Consider the following 16,728-nt stretch of genomic DNA (forward strand, 5'->3'; position numbering starts at 1 on the left):
ATATATGTCAGAGACAGACAGACAGACAGACAGACTGACTGGCTGACTGACTGGCTGACTGACAGATAAACAGAACCAAGAGGTTTATGAGGTAAAGTGGATGGGTTGAAGTGTCGCCACCAAAGTGCCATGCATGCCTAAACTCCAAAACGGAGTCCTTCGCTCTGATCGGTGATGGTTTTAAACTGTCCTTGAACTCTCTGGGGTCCAACCATTCCTCCACCCTCGGAGGATGTGCCCTGAGCATGAAGGTGCATTGTACTGTAAAGCAGAGGGGATATGGAAGTTTAAAACAATAAATCACCTTTTTTACAAGTCCGTAAGAGAAGCATGGCCTCCCTGCTCTGGCTGACTGACCTGATGTTTCATTTGGTTTCACAGCTGAACTCTCTTCTCTCTACACAGCTGGGTCCAAGAGTGGGAAAGAAAATACACTGTGTGTGTAGAGGAAACTGCTAACATAAGGAAAGTACTTTGGAAAGCGAAGAACACAATGTATACAGAATGCAGGTGTTTCCAAAAAGCTGTGGTTGCTAATTTAGTCCAGTGAATGGCATTGCATTATCCTAAAGGTATAAAGTGTTAGGTAGGCCTAGTTTTCCATCATTTCATCTGCTATAGTTAGAGGTCCAGATCTCCATGCCTTTGAAGGAGAGGTGGTTGCTGTAGGGTTTTTGTGCGGTGCTCCGGTGGTGAAGACTGCTCAACTTGCTAATGAGTAGTGGCTGAGGTGATGTTGGCATTAATGTCGGAGTGAAAGATGTCAAAACCTAGGGCTAAGCGTGGTTAAAGATGCCCACAGCTCAACAGAAATGCCCATGCATCGTTTTGAGATGCAAAGCAAAACAGCTGAACAGCTCTGAATCAGCTGACTGCAAATGCCAACTTAGTGTCTGTTAAGTATATCCCAGGGGGAGATTCTGTGGCCAGTGCCTTGCATAAACGCCTTATTAAATCCAAAATGCATGTTTCTGGGTAAAGTGTAAAAGAATCTGGAAACATAAAGAGTGGTTTACTGATCAGTGGAAATAAGTCAAATGCTCAGAGAAAAATCATATGGCCATAGTTCGTCACCTTATTTCCTAACCAGCCAATAATGACAAACAATTGAGTGAATTTTCCGCCACTATCAACAAAAACTCTGAGTGATAGAATTTGTCATGGAAGAACAGTGTGACATCTCTCCCGCAGAGCTCCAGAGACTTGGAGAATTTATGCCATGGTGCACTGAAACAGTTCTGGGCTTTCGCTGTGGTCCAACATCCTATTAAGGCACTTTATGATGGTGTTTCCTTTATTTTGACAGCTGTCTGTAGATTCCCCCATTAACGTTTCAGGTTACAGTTCACAATACAATGCAGCTCTATTCAAAGGAAATGCTTAAGTGTGGTGTAACACTGGTAAAAATTAAATCAATATAATTATGAGATTAAACCACAATTCTCTATTCAGTAGTCAAGTAAATGGATTCAGCTGTGGTTAAAACAGAGCATATTCCGGCCATAAAGACAGCTAAGAATAGAAATATGTTGAATTGTCTTTGAAATGGTGCAGTGTACAGTGACAACAGGAAAATTTATATATACTGTCAAGTGTTTCATTAGACAAGAGAAGAACTTTTACAAGATAAACTGGAAATTTTTAAGCTCACATTTTTGGATGTAACTGAAACAGTTCAATTCATGCTGCACATAGGCTAAATGTGCGATGTTACTTTTGTAGTTCATTAAACCCTTAAATCCCTGGTTTTAGTTTAGTTCTCTACTTTAATTTTTGTTAAAACCTGTGGTTTTCATGCGCCAAAAACCGTTAATCAGTATATAGCCATTTCCCAGACATAATTATTGAATGCATAAACATTAATATCTGATTTTTAGAAATGAATGCATATGATTAGGTCCATGATTTTAAGTGTGTGGAGCACACCAGCAGTCTCTCGTGGTCACTCACCACTGAGTCACTCATGGGACGTGTGAGAGGGTACAGTAAAAAGTGATGAAAGAGTATTGAAAACTTCCACTGTGTAAGTTTAAGTGGCAATTCAAGAGTCCTTCAGTGTAATCTGTCTATTGCAATGTTTCAACATATAAAACTGTTATCCGTCAAGCTCAGTCAGAAAACTGAGAAGTTAGTGCATTCATTCATTTAAGGTTTGACATGTTATCCTCTTTAAGTAATTTCTGCAGGCGCAAAGTCAACAGTAACAGTGTGTAATGTGGATGATTTAGTAAGAAAACAAAGCTCATATCAGCCTTTGCAAAGTTAGCTAAGTGAACTAAGAATGAATAAAGCATATAGAGATCGTAAAGAGATTACTGCATCTTTAGCCCTCTCTAAACTCACCATAGAGTAACTGCTAACAATCATAGACACCTGACAACGCTTTTTTTCCACATATAATTAATGTAGTCAGGATTTGTCACAATCATCCAATCAAATACTCTCTTCAGACTTGAATAACCAATGCCTAACATCTAAACCTCTAAAATGTCAATGTACCACTTAACAAACACACAAAAAAGTCTCAGAATGGACTTTTCCTTTTGATTTACAATATAAGTTAAAACACTGTTTTTTTTTAAACATGAATTAATTGTTCATATTTATGTCGGGCACATATTCATATTTAAACACAAATATATCTAAGCTATTCATGACAGTGTTGCATTTTAAATGATGCTTAAACCAACATTCTAACAGGTAGAAAGCTGTTACTGAAAGCCAACTGTATTTGACTGTACATACTGAGTTTTCTGGGAATGGGACAGTCAGATCTTTTGTTCTATACATAGCAGCCCATAGATCGGGCCATCGCATCCATTGTTATCACAGACGGGGGCTATTACAAGAGGTCTGCTCCAATACATTAGGAATTACACACACACATTGATTCTGGCGTTCGTCGGGCTGTTTGTTGGCTGATGCTCTAAGGCAACGCAGCCATCACACTTGTAGCACCACTGCAATCCAATAGGGTCTCATCACGTCGCTTTCCATTTTTGACAGCAACATTGGCCAGAGAGTGGGAGATGTCAATACAGCATCTCAGGTCTCCAAGTGCTGGAAACAGAATTATGTGGATTATTTTCACTGTGTGTACAGTGTGTTAATATCATTGTGTGTGTGTGTGTATGTGTGTGTCAGTGTGTAAGAGAGAGAGAGAGAGAGAGAGAGAGAAAAGTACAGCTAGATAGAAGTGCAGCTTATTCTACTGTTTTGAATTTATCAAGAATTAAAAAAAAAATAGTTTCAAGAGCTAGTTTATCAGTTCCATCCATGAGTAGCTATTCTATGAATATTCAGATTGAGGAGGGCAGACGGATAAACCAGAAGAAACAGGCTGAGGAGGACCAAAACACTGTCTGTCTGCATTCACAGAAAAAACAATGTCCTTAGCTTTGCTGTGCCAATGAGTTCAATGAGGGAGGCGCGCTGTCACTCTTTTGAGGGAAACCAAAGTGACACAGTGTTGAGGGGGAGAACTCAAACAAGATTAATCTAAGTGGGTCGCAGGAATACAAAACGTTCCTCAGGCTTTATGAGGGACGGAAATGGAGCAAATCAATGCAAAAACTATTAAAATGATCAAGATCATGTCATTTTATAGGTAGAGCTTGGTAAAACAGAATTGATGACTGAAATACCTCTTTCACAAAGACAAAGAACTGTCTCTCATCTGTTTTGAAATCATCTTGCAACATCTCATCAACACTCCAGATTTAACCAAAACAATTAAAACACATGGAAAATCATGGGTTTTATTATATTGAATTTTCTCAAATGAAAGTAAAAAAAAAAATTCATTGTCTAACATGATTTATTACTATATATGCTGAGGTTTACAGCTGGTACAAAACAGGTAACACTTGACAGTGTCTGGTTAATGCATTTGCTTTGCTTGTCTGTCACAGATTGTCTGTGCATACAAGCATTTTAAACACAATGAACAACAGCTTCAATATATCTGGGCCTAAATGGTTAAAAATGGTCCCAACATTTTACTCTATATGCATAGTGAGAGTGGAGGTAACAGATTCCTCTGAGATAAAGTGTTCTACCTAGAGGACACGGCCTGAGACATCGCTGTGAATCACAGGGCTATCATTTAATGAAGACGATAATAAATAGCCTCACAAGCCAGTCGCATTTTTCTCTATCACATTACACAAAGATAGTGCCTTCAGGATACCCAAGCAGTGCACAGAGAGAGAGAGAGAGCGAGCGAGAGAGAGAGAAAGAGAGAGAGAGAGAGAGAGAGAGAGAGCGCAGGAACCTCGCTGAGTGCTGCACCCCTGCCCATAAACTTTACGCCGGCACGCTGAGGGGGAGGGCGGCAGAGGTGACTTGTAGCTAGGCTTTTACAGCAGCGCCCTAAAGCATTAGCCTTTAGAATGATGGCTATGCACTGTTAAAATGGAGTTTTGGAAACCTCGAGTGCTGGCAACTCTGTTATGGAAAACCCAACTTCTATTTTCAGCAAGAATATAAACAGGGTTTCTCTTCTTCTTCTTTTTTCTTTTTTTTCGATATATATCTTTTTCAAAGTGTAGTTTGGAGAATGTAATGGCATAAAAAAAAAAGGAAAATGAAATGCTTTGTTGTCAGATAGCTGTGTTCATTGTGCAATTGTTCAAGCACTTTTTGTTCAAGCACAGTACAACGCTGACAGCTGTTTTTCTCTCCACCTTCTATGTATTAGATAATTTAATGTTAAAAGGTGAAGTTCTGTGCACAGGACAATATGTCTTTGAATGTATGATATCCTTAAGTGAGTCTCTGTGACTCACTGAGTGACTGGAACATTTTCTCACATGGCAAGCCTTTAAAAGCTAGTGACTCATTGATAAGGCACTTCATTCATGTCACTTCAAGGAAATGTGTGTGTGTGTGTGTGTGTGTGTGTGTGTGCCGGCACATGCTGCTGCTATGTGCAGGGAACAATCATCATTGTAAGGTTGCTATGTGTCACAGGAAAATAATCTTTCATGTCAAGATTTCTTTTTCAAAAATGTCGTACTTCAGTTGCATAATTACTTTACAGAAATCATTTCTTTTATAGCACGAGACTAACTTGTTACAATTATTATATATCATATTTTCTGTGAGAAATATTTCATAGTTGCTTTCTATCACGGTATCTTACGGTCTAACATTTTCAAAGTTAATAATGATCATTATTGTTATTTTGATTTGTTCTTTGCTGTGGAAAACATCAGGGATTTCGGTTCTGTTTACACTGGTAGGGAAACATCATGTTCGCCCTGTAAGGATCCTTGTAGGAGAGGGCAGAAAGGGAAGTCTTCATTCCCACTGTCATTCCCACTGTCACTCTGCCAGGTTGATGTCTGTGGTTTGCCTGGGTAATTGGTTAAAATAGAGAGGGAAAACCACTGTTCAGGAAGGGCAAATTGGAGCAACTTGGAAATGGACAACTCATAAGCTATTACAGAAAAAAAAAAACCCAAAGAACTAGAGCTAGACACAGCCTGACCTCTTTGGAATGAAAATTAAAATGTGTGCGTGAGTAGCGTTGGAAGTTTAATAAACGTGGGGAATTCACATGCAGGGCTTAAAGGAGAGCACACTCCAAAATTACAGAACCCCGGGATTCAGTCAAGGAGAAAAATAGCACTACAAAAAGAGAGAGAAAGAACTGATCTCTGCTTCCTTCTTTAAACTGTTAGAGCTTTTTTTTTTTTATTTTAAAGCCGTAAAGAACATAAGAGCGACCCAAGTAAATATGGTTTCCTCGATGTGGGTCAACATAACTGGAGCAACTTAAAAGACCACAAAATGCCTAATGGACAAGGCACAGACAGCTAATAAGTGTCGAGGATCCATTTTATTTTTGCAATTACCGTGTAAATAAAAGTGATATCAGGACAACTAATCTCGATCGACATCACTTCTGCAAGTGTGAAAACCATTTTGTCAAAACCAGTTTTACAGATAACAGGCAGTGTAAGATGTTTAGGTTCGGCTAGCAGACAGCAGCAAGAAGAGCTAAAGCAGGGAAGGGAATCCCACAGTGAGTAAACAGGAAAATAAGCCTAGTGCTGGAGAAGTCATCTGAACACCCAGGATGGAGGTGACAGGTTTGAAATGAAACCATCAGTATTTCATTATTGACGTTTTGTTATTCCTCGGGCCAGGTTCATTTTCGGACGAGCAAATCCTCATTTGAAAGGTCTGGGATGCGAGAGGAAAGAATATGAGGAAAATATAGGGAAAAATGATTCCATATGTGCTTACTCATCTAAATGGTAATGCAGCTGAGACAGTTTGATACCACACATATTTGCATATTTGCGTCTGGTTGGTGCTTTCTTGATCCATTTCAGCCAATGATAAAGGTTTATTGGCAATCAATGCCTGCTAGCAGCAGAGTGGGAGGGACTTCCAGAGACCCAGGGGGTGACACAGTTGGACAATGGTTTAGACGGTCAAGGCCTTTGTGACCCTTAACATAAATGACAGCTGACACCTCAAAGCCAAGTGTTCTTCTCCAAAGCAGCAAGTGTTCTTTAGCTGGCATTGTGCTCTCTGTGTTTCTCTTTACACTGAGGTCTGACAGCGATCTCTAATAATACTGCTAGTTTGCTTTGTGCACCGTAGGGTTTCCGCGGGTTGTGTTGCAGGTGGCACTGTATGAGGCTTAGGCTTGGAGACCATCTGAAACAACAGACATAGACATAGATAAACGGATACTCTCCCTGCCACCAAAAAGGTGATTTCTGGCAGAGGCATATGTCCGGTAAAGCTTTGGATGGAGGGTGGGCCTCGGTTGGCCTACTTTTAAAAAGTGACAGCTGAACATTGACGGGCTGACACAGGGCAGAAAGAACTCGAATCATGCAGTAGAGGACGTGAGCAGGGCAGACGGCAAACAGGCACCGCTGCGCAATTAAAACCGGGTCGTAAAAGATCACAGTGATTGGTTAGATTATTACAGCGTCAAGTGTGATTTACAAACATAAGGTCCCACTCACACCGTGCACAGTAGGATCAGTTTGAGAACAGTGAAAGAATCACAACTAACATCAGCATCAGTGTTAACCTTAACACAGGAACCTATAGTACATTAACAAAAAAATCACTCCAGTTAAGGCATTTTGGACATAGCCAGAAATCCATTGAAGAAAAAGGGTAAATTGCCAAGAAAGACACTTAAAATGTCTTGGTGCATAAGAATCTAAGTAAAGTTCACGTACTCAATAAAAAAAAAAAATCATGAAGTTTGAGAGGGAACTTTGGGGCATAGCAATGTCCTCCTCATGTTGCAGTATTATAAGAGTTATTCTTAGCACATGACATGAGGCTTAACTTGTTCCAGATGTTCTGCCACAGTGTTTTCTAGTCAATCACTACAACCTCAAACCTACCCTGGTGGAGTTTGTTATTGCGATCAAAGAGTTCATGTTTGTTAGCCTGTTTTATATTGTTGCCATGAAACTATGTCCCACCAGGGCATGTGTGTCTATGGACTAAACACACAGTCCACAGAACTGGCCCGACAAACAGTGGTGACAGTACTCCAGTAGAAGAGATTTTGAAAGAGAGAAAGTGAGTTCCACCTGAGATAGTGACTGAAGAAAGTGATGTCAAAGAAAGAGAGCTTACGGTACGCTCCGTCTAGCATCCACCACGGCTTTCACGGCAGTGGTTCAGCCTCCTTGGAAGCGGCGAGCGTTCAAATGCTTATCAGCATATTAATCACTAATTGGTTTCCCGCACACACATGCAGGTTAGGCTGCAGTTTCCCTGGAAAATGAAGGGGTTGGGGAGGGTCGGGGATGGGAGGGGAGGGGCTGATTGACACGGGTGTTCTGCCGGGGTTCCGGTAATCACTGCACAGACCACCGGAGTCACTCTCTCCATCCTTAAGCAGTGTTAGCATGATAGTCATGTGTTAACGACGGGGAATGTTCGGTTCCCTCAGCTCGCTGGAATCAATATGCCCACAAAAAAAAAAAAAAAAAAAACGGCTGGAGTGATTTCAACCCGGTCAGACAGTCATCTTCTCAGACATGTTTTTCCTCATTTTCAATGACGGCTTCAACACCCCCATTCTAACCTAAAAAAGAAAAAAAGAAAGGAAACATATGACCTAAACTGAAAGAGCATTATCAGGGTGAGTCAAATCATTTCAAATGAGATGTCAAAGTGTACTGTCTAACATACTGAATCTCGTTGTACATTGACAATAAAGGTATTCATATTCGTATTTCATGTGTCTTTATTGCATACTTCAGGCACTGTGGGAGTAGGCTACTTGACATGGCAGGACATTAGCGGTTAGGCCTTGTGTAACCAGAGGACCATGAGCATGTGGTTCATGTGGTTGCAAGGTGGTTGTGATTTTCTGAAAGACTTTTAACATGACTGCTTCTGTTTTGTAACAGGGATAATTTTGTCATGTTTGAGATGACTCATCTGTCTATACAGACAAAGTATATACCTTAATGACTTGACCCCCAGTGGTGGTAATAGAGGGGTAGCTTGAATTTTTAAGGGTTTTTTTTGTAGTTGCCCTCAGTCGGTAAGCTAAGTAAATCTAGCTGAGCAATCCTATTTGTAGTGCCTTATTTTCTGCCTAGCCACACACTCATATACCTCAAAATATTAAATTTAACTTACGGGTCAATTTAAATCCCTCTTTTGAGAGACAAATGGTGAAATTACACTGAATCATGCCATTATGAAGGTCCATTAGTATCTGGCACGAACTGATAATTCACTGCGGCAGTTAACTAAATTCAGTTTAAATGAGTAGGGCTAAGAGCATTCTGATTGCTAAAGATTACCCAAAGTCTCACAACAACGAGTAGGGTTTTCCCTAGGTTTTAAATAAGTTCTTATGCTTTACCTTGCTTAATGCAGTAGACATATGTAATGGAAGATGAAGAGTTGTACTGAATGCAGTTGTAGACATATGTATTGGAAGATGAAGAGTTGTACTGAATACAGTAGTAGACATATGTAATGGAAAATGAAGAGTTGTACTAAATGCAGTAGATATATGTAATGGAAGATGAAGAGTTGCACTAAATGCAGTAGTAGACATATGTAATGGAAGATGAAGAGTTGTACTGAATGCAGTAGACATATGTAATGGAAGATGAAGAGTTGCACTAAATGCAGTAGTAGACATATGTAATGGAAGATGAAGAGTTGTACTGAATGCAGAGGTAGACATATGTCATGGAAGATGAAGAGGTGTACTAAATGCAGTAGTAGATATATGTAATGGTAGATGTAGAGTTGTACTGAATACAGTAGTAGACATATGTAATGGAAGATGAAGAGTTGCACTAAATGCAGTAGTAGACATATGTAATGGAAGATGAAGAGTTGTACTAAATGCAGTAGTAGACATATGTAATGGAAGATGAAGAGTTGTACTAAATGCAGTAGTAGACATATGTAATGGAAGATGAAGAGTTGTACTAAATGCAGTAGTAGACATATGTAATGGAAGATGAAGAGTTGTACTGAATGCAGTAGACATATGTAATGGAAGATGAAGAGTTGTACTAAATACTGTAGTAGACATATGTAATGGAAGATGAAGAGTTGTACTGAATACAGTAGTAGACATATGTAATGGTAGATGTAGAGTTGTACTGAATACAGTAGTAGACATATGTAATGGAAGATGAAGAGTCGTACTGAATACAGTAGTAGACATATGTAATGGAAGATGAAGAGTTGTACTAAATGCAGTAGTAGACATATGTAATGGAAGATGAAGAGTTGTACTAAATGCAGTAGTAGACATATGTATTGGAAGATGAAGAGTTGTACTAAATGCAGTAGTAGACATATGTATTGGAAGATGAAGAGTTGTACTAAATGCAGTAGACATATGTAATGGAAGATGTAGAGTTGTACTGAATACAGTCATAGACATATGTAATGGAAAATGAAGAGTTGTACTGAATACAGTCATAGACATATGTAATGGAAGATGTAGAGTTGTACTAAATGCAGTAGACATATGTAATGGAAGATGCAGTTGTACTAAATGGTGGTGGTACTCTGAGAACAGAGCATCACTAAGTAATCCAAATTAATAATGCATTTGGTTCCTGAAATCTGTTGGGATACTACTGACTAACAGTGGGGGAGCTTTGGAAAGCCAGTGTACTCTGTTGAATTCAGTGATATGGTTTGATGTTGGTTAACAGTAGTTTTCGGGTGGAATGAGAAAGAAGACAGAAGAAAGACAGAAATAACAACAGAAAGACAGAAATAACAACAACAACAACAATAATAATAATAATAATGATTCACAGATACTTTTAGTCATTCGGTGTTGAACTTATACTATGTAGGTTTCAGTGTATCTGCTCAAGTTTTATATTTTATATCATCTTTGAATGTAATTTTGTTTGTTTATTTGTTTATTTTAAATGAATTGACATTGCTCTATTTTTCATCTTCTTTGTTTGTAATATACTGACTGTCTCACTCTCTGGACTTTGGCAAAGGAAACTGATTATTCAGGGTTCATTTTGTGTACATACAGTGGAGATGATGGAGCACAATCCATCAAAGGTGTGCCAACAGGTGACCAATCACCTTTGACACTGCTCACAATGTTCACTCTTTAATTAAGCACACAAGTCGCAGCTTCTGAGGGACCAAGGGCCACCCAGTCTTCAGAGAGAAGGCGACAAGATTAAAGATGGTCTGTAATCCTATTGGGATCGAACATTTCAGTAATAAATGACTGATAAAAAAGTGCTCGTCAATTAAAAAAGGTGTGATTGATTAAGCGCGATCCCCCTTTTTTCCCCACGTCTGTATCTCTGTGACGTCTTAATCGATACCCGAAGCTTGTTCGCCAGAGAACAGATTGATGACAGATTTAAGGTTTTCAGCAGAGTTAGGGTCACCCCTGGTGCTCTGTCGTGACAGATCCTTTTCTCCACAAAGGGTTGCCACATTGGAAGCTGCATACGAGGCATATTGGACATATCATTCCCCCCTCCAGCAGTTTGCTGTCAGATTTATAGTCATATTCAATGTGTCAGACCACATTGGAGTAGAGTTGGATCAAAACATTTGATCAGGGGAAAGAGCTGTACACAGCCCAGGGGATACATAATACCATATGCCACTTAGAACTCAGGGACATCTACTAAATAACTGCACTGGGCAGACAGCCAGTACATAGGCACTGATGTTTGGCACACATACATACATGCACACACACACACACACACACACACACACACAAATATATACATATGCATACATACATACATACTCACTCAAAAACATACATGCATACAGTAGACACACACACACACACACGCACACACACATATAAATACATATGTACGCACATATATAACAGGTATAACTGAATGGTCATGCTAATACTTTATACTTCAACTTAACATTTCTTCACTGTAGAAAAGAAAATGTATGGCCATTGTAAAGTGTAAAACAAAAAGCTTGAATACTGAATACAGAGAGCACTTGGTCAGCAGGTAATGGTCTCACTTCCTTGTGTACAAACACTTTATTCCTGATTTCCCAAAGGGATTCCCAGGTCAATCACAGGCTCTGGCCGGGGGATGGGGTGTGTGTATGAGGGGTGTTGACCTACCTCTGTAAGGGGGAGGATGGTGGGAGGCAGCGCTTGATTGAAAAAGGAACCGTCCTGTACCCTCAGCACTGAGTGCATATTACTTGTGGAGTGCTTCCCAAACACAAATACTTGCTTCAGTTGGCCTGCCATAAAATTGCGGTACTATGGCCTCTATGTTGAACACCAATAGGTAGCTTCCATTGGTGGCTATGTAAAATGGTAGGCTAATCAAAGTCAAATCTGTCCATGTCAAATTCATTTATTTTCTTATTGACATTTGTCAGTAATTTTTTAAAAAGGCTCTTTTTAAAATGTGATCCTTTTAGTAACAGGTACTAGGAGTGTAACAGTACAGAGGGTTAGTGTGTGTGTGTGGGGGACTGATTCATGTTGGTTAGGTTTCTCCTGGAGAAGGAGGTGCCTGCATTGGCTAAGGGCCAGTTAAGTTCACATTTTGGGAGACAGAGACAGAAGAGACTGTAGGAGCTTCAATGCGTCCACTCAGAATCCCTATCATGTTCATTAAAACACGCCCAAAACAGGGCTAAATCCACTCACAACATTACATGGCATTAAGCCCCAAACAAACAAATAATAACTGGTTGATGCCATGAGTTTGTGAGTTTATGGGTTTGTGGGTCTCACTGATGGGGTCATTGGTTTTTCACAAGTGTAGAAAGTTGTTCTCACTTTAAAGGGTTTCTTCAGGGCCTTTCCTGCTGTTCATAAATATATGTGCAGATTACCAGCATTTGCTGTCACCTGTCTTGGCAGGCTGCCGTAGCCTCGCTAACAAGACACATTCTCGTGAATGTTTATGCTGTGTCTTTGACAGTAATGCACATGTTTTTTTATGTGCTATCTGTATAAGGGAGCTTTTATGATGTCATTTACTGCGATCTGGGCCCTGGCTGACATTTCACTGGAGCTCTGTAACTTCTCATTGTCAAGTGTGCAGATAGGAGAGCTGTGTCCCTCAATTCACAGCGGCGCCACTGTTCACCGTTCCTGCCCAGACGCTGATGAGACAAAACAGGCATTACCAAAAGGCAAGGACCCCCACCCCCCAGTGGATGTGTTAGGCTGTGTTGCAATGTGGGGCCAAAATTCACAAGTTGGCTTCAAATGAGTGGGAATGGTTTATGGGTTTAATACTTTAACACAGACATAATTATGACTTTTAATGTTATTACTGATTGTTATGGGACTTGCATTTCAAATTCTCATCAGCTCAGTTTAATTTAGCATTGTCCAAGCTGTAGTTTTTGGTGTTTCCAACAACAATGTGATTTTTAACAATCACTAATCACAACTTTCATGATATCGGATTGACGCAAGGATGAGACTTTGAGAAAGTCAATTTTTTATCATCCCAAAATCTCCAACAAATGTGCGTACATATGTGCAGTAAATAAATATGTTTTTTGCAAATAGTCTAATAAAATGATGCCCCAGTGTTTGCAGCTTGCTCACGTTTTCCTTCGACCTCTGAACCAAGAAGCTGTTTGCGGTTCGGCCAGTCCTGACATTAGATCACGTTTGTTTTTTGTTGTACTGTGTCCTCATGCAATGTGTTAAGATGTGCAAAGGCCAGCAGTCGATTCGATGTGTTCGGTCTCTGGCCGTGTAATGGCCCAGGCGATCGGAAGCGCAGGGCAGTTCTCTTAGCGACAAGCTGCTAGGCTGCATCGATGTCATGGGCTGCGTGCCCCCGCAAACACGAGGAAAGCAGGGCATCCTGTCCTGAGGTAAACCCAAACGCCACTGCAGTCTCCGCCAAAACACAGCATCTCTGCCTCACTCTCTTTCTCTCTCTCTCTCTCTCTCTCTCTCTTTCCCTCTTTGTTCCCTTCAATCTTGCCCACTTGCTCTCCAGTGATCAGGAAGAAAGAATACCCTGAGTTTGCCCCCCGAAAAACAAACTCTTCGTCCATTCAACATGTTCCGCACTCCCAGTGACCCATATTGCAATGGCATTTTCAGCAGGTCCACAGTGTTGTTGTTTTTTTGTTTTTTTTTTTCCCCCGCAAAAACTACTTTCCTCTAAACTAGCCCTTTGTCCTGTTGAACACAATATTGAAAATATGACTTAAATCAATCAACTGGTCTATTTGAGGTTCCACTGAAAAGTGGACCCCTGAATCAAAATATATATATATATATATTTATTTATTTATTTATTTTTTATTATTTATATACACACACACACACACACACACACATATACACACACACATATACTCACATATATGTATGGATACACACACACACACATACACACACACATACACATATATATACACACATATATGTATGGATGCACACACACACACACACACACACACACACACACACATATATATAAAATATATATATTTATATATATTGGAATGTCAGACTGTTTTGTGACTTAATAGGGTCACCCTTTGGGCCAGTTAGAGTACATATTACACAAAGATGCAGTGTAAACTTCTGTAAACATCTTATATGATCAGGTAGTTTTTTGCAGTCACCTTTATTCACCCTCATTAACATTTATTTATTTATTTATTTACTTAAAGCACTTGGCAGATTACACTGCAGGCTACTGTAGAGAGAACGTATGGCAAGAGGTTAACAGGTCACTGAATTTCCTCCAAACTGGGCCTGACTACTCTAGTCACAGTTGAAGGGTTCTCACACAATCAATTTGAATAATAGATTTAGGTAATTGGATAGACTAGCTTTAGCCACCCCACATGCTCTCTTTCTCCCGGTGTGCTAAGATCAGCTGGCTGGTTTCTTCACACAGCAACAGCTGCGGTAGCACTGCTTGCTGGAATTTTCTATCCTCCAATATAACAACCAAAATAATAAAAAAAAAAGAAAGAAAAAAAGATTGCTGTTCATTCTGTAATCACAGACTCCTTATTTATTTTTCTTTTCCTTTTTACCATTTCAGAAACAATTCAGAAACTGAAATTTTTTGCCACCTACACTTTCTCTGAGGTCAGGCAACAACTAAAACTGTTCAAGTCCAAGATACATTTACATGTAAGACAAGTCAACCTCCTCTGGAGCCATATCTATTTACGTAATAGGTGTGTTTCTTTGTGTAAATGAATGCTGGTGTTGGTGTGTGTGTGTGTGTGTGTGTGTGTGTGTCTGTGTGTGTGCATGTGTGTGCTAGCTTTGCTGTGGAGAGAGATGGACAGACACTAAAGCAGGAGGTCCTGAAAGCAGTGGGAGTTTTCTCAAAGGGGCTCCTTCAGTTGGAGATTCTGCTTCAAGGCGAGAAAAACAATTCCAGCGTGTCGTGTTTTTGTTCTGTCGGGCCTGCGCGAAGCAGCCCCCGCTTTGTGAATAGCTGAAATGGTATGGAAATAAAGGGCTAGATTAAGTACAAAACGAAGAAGGGAAGTGGCTCATGCACAACTTTATTTAACCCCTTGTAAAACGGCAGGGAGCAATGATAAAATTCATGATGAAATTCAAAACCTTCAAACCAGGCCCATGAAAAAAATCAATGTCTGCTTTTTTTTCTTTGATTCTTAAACGATATTAATCATTTGTTTCACGAGAGCTATTTTAGTCTTTCACGGCTTATGAAAGTGAGTCTGGACAGTTTTCACTTTACTGCTGTTTTAGCATTGACTGGACTGAGTACAACGATGAGACGTGTGTAGTGTGAAGTACCCTGTTGGATCCGTCTGCCAATCTGCTGCTACACTTACAATAAACCTTCAAATAGATTTCATCGTCTGGCTATGTCGAACGAGTCTGTGCCCAGCTAAAGGCTTTACTGTGTGTAATGTCCAGACACACTAATGTTACACTAAATGTTACACTAATGTTGCACACTAAAACACTTGTTTCTTACTGGATGTTTTTAAATGTTTCAGACCTCTTAATGGCAAAAAGTGACTGAAACTTCGAAGTAACTAATTTATTTCTCTTCTCTTCATTACTCCATAGCTGTGAAGTAACCACTAGGATAGGAGACTCAGGATGAAAAGATGGCAACCATGCTGTTTCCACCGGGTCCCGACAGCTTGCACCGGTTCACTCGTGAATCCTTGGCTGGCATCGAACAGCGGATCGCTGAGGAAGAGGCCAGGAATGCCAAGGAGTACCAGGAGGACCTGGGAGACGTGGAGCTGCCCCAGCCCCGGGTCGACCTGGAGGCAGGCAAACAACTGCCCCGCATCTTTGGAGACATTCCGTCTGAACTGGTGGGGGTGCCGCTGGAGGACATTGACCCATTCTACTTCCAGAATCAGAGAGTGAGTGAGAGAGAGGAAGAGAGAGAGAGAGAGAGAGAGAGATGTACCAAGATGACATGAAACAAATACATCAATATTGTATATGTGCATTACTGTTTTTGTACATTAATGTGTGTGTGTGTGTGTGTGTGTGTGTGTGTGTGTGTGTGTGTGTGTGTGTGTGATGTGTGATGTGTGTGTGCGTGTGAGTGTGAGCGTGTGTGAGAGAGAGACAACAGGGAAAGGGTGTGAGAGATATGGACAGGGAGGAAAAAGAAGGAGAGACAGACAGAGAGAGCGAGAGAGAGACAGAAATACAGAGCAGACAAGAGAGTAAAGTTGTCTGTCGAGAGTGAGAAGACTTTTTTGGTGAAGTTCTGTTTGACAAAAAAAAAAGGAGTATCATGTTTTAAGTCAAGGCACGATATCTTATATAAATATTTATAATTATGTGTGTGTGTGTGTGTGTGTGCGTATATATATATATACAGAGAGAGGGAGAGAGAATTCAAATCCAATTACACAAATGCACCTAACCCTGACAGATACTGCTTGATGAAAGGTAAGTATTGGCTGTGAGGGTCTGGTCAGCTGTGTTCAGGCCGTTGATTTATTTGAGCTGATTCAGAGGGAAAGAGGAAAAGAGGAAAGCACTGATGAAAAGGATGAGTCACTGAGCTGATGAGGAGTCCTAATGCTACCACTGCTGTGTGTGCTTCTCTCTGCCACACACAGAGCCCCCAAACAAATCTCCATTTCTATGGATTTCAGCTAAAATTTTGCCTTCAAGTTCACTTTTTTTTTTAAATATAATTTTCCTTATGGGGGAAAAATGCCACGTTCCCCCTCATGCTAAGCTGTTGTTATGGCTTAAACCAGATGAACGGA

At 40.3% G+C, this 16,728-nt stretch overlaps 1 protein-coding gene across 1 annotated transcript in view; it reads left to right on the forward strand.

Annotated features, from left to right (window-relative positions):
• The first annotated feature begins 15,588 nt into the window (after positions 1-15,588).
• Positions 15,589-16,728, forward strand: part of scn5lab (sodium channel, voltage gated, type V-like, alpha b) — a 90,227-nt gene continuing 89,087 nt past the window's right edge. Inside the window, exon 1 of the mRNA XM_030768573.1 lies at positions 15,589-15,861. Coding sequence (XP_030624433.1) covers positions 15,595-15,861 — 267 coding nt within the window. The 5' untranslated portion in view covers positions 15,589-15,594. The remainder of the gene's footprint in view (positions 15,862-16,728) is intronic.

The sequence above is a fragment of the Chanos chanos genome, chromosome 3 (assembly GCF_902362185.1).
Source record: "Chanos chanos chromosome 3, fChaCha1.1, whole genome shotgun sequence".
Taxonomy (NCBI): domain Eukaryota; kingdom Metazoa; phylum Chordata; class Actinopteri; order Gonorynchiformes; family Chanidae; genus Chanos; species Chanos chanos.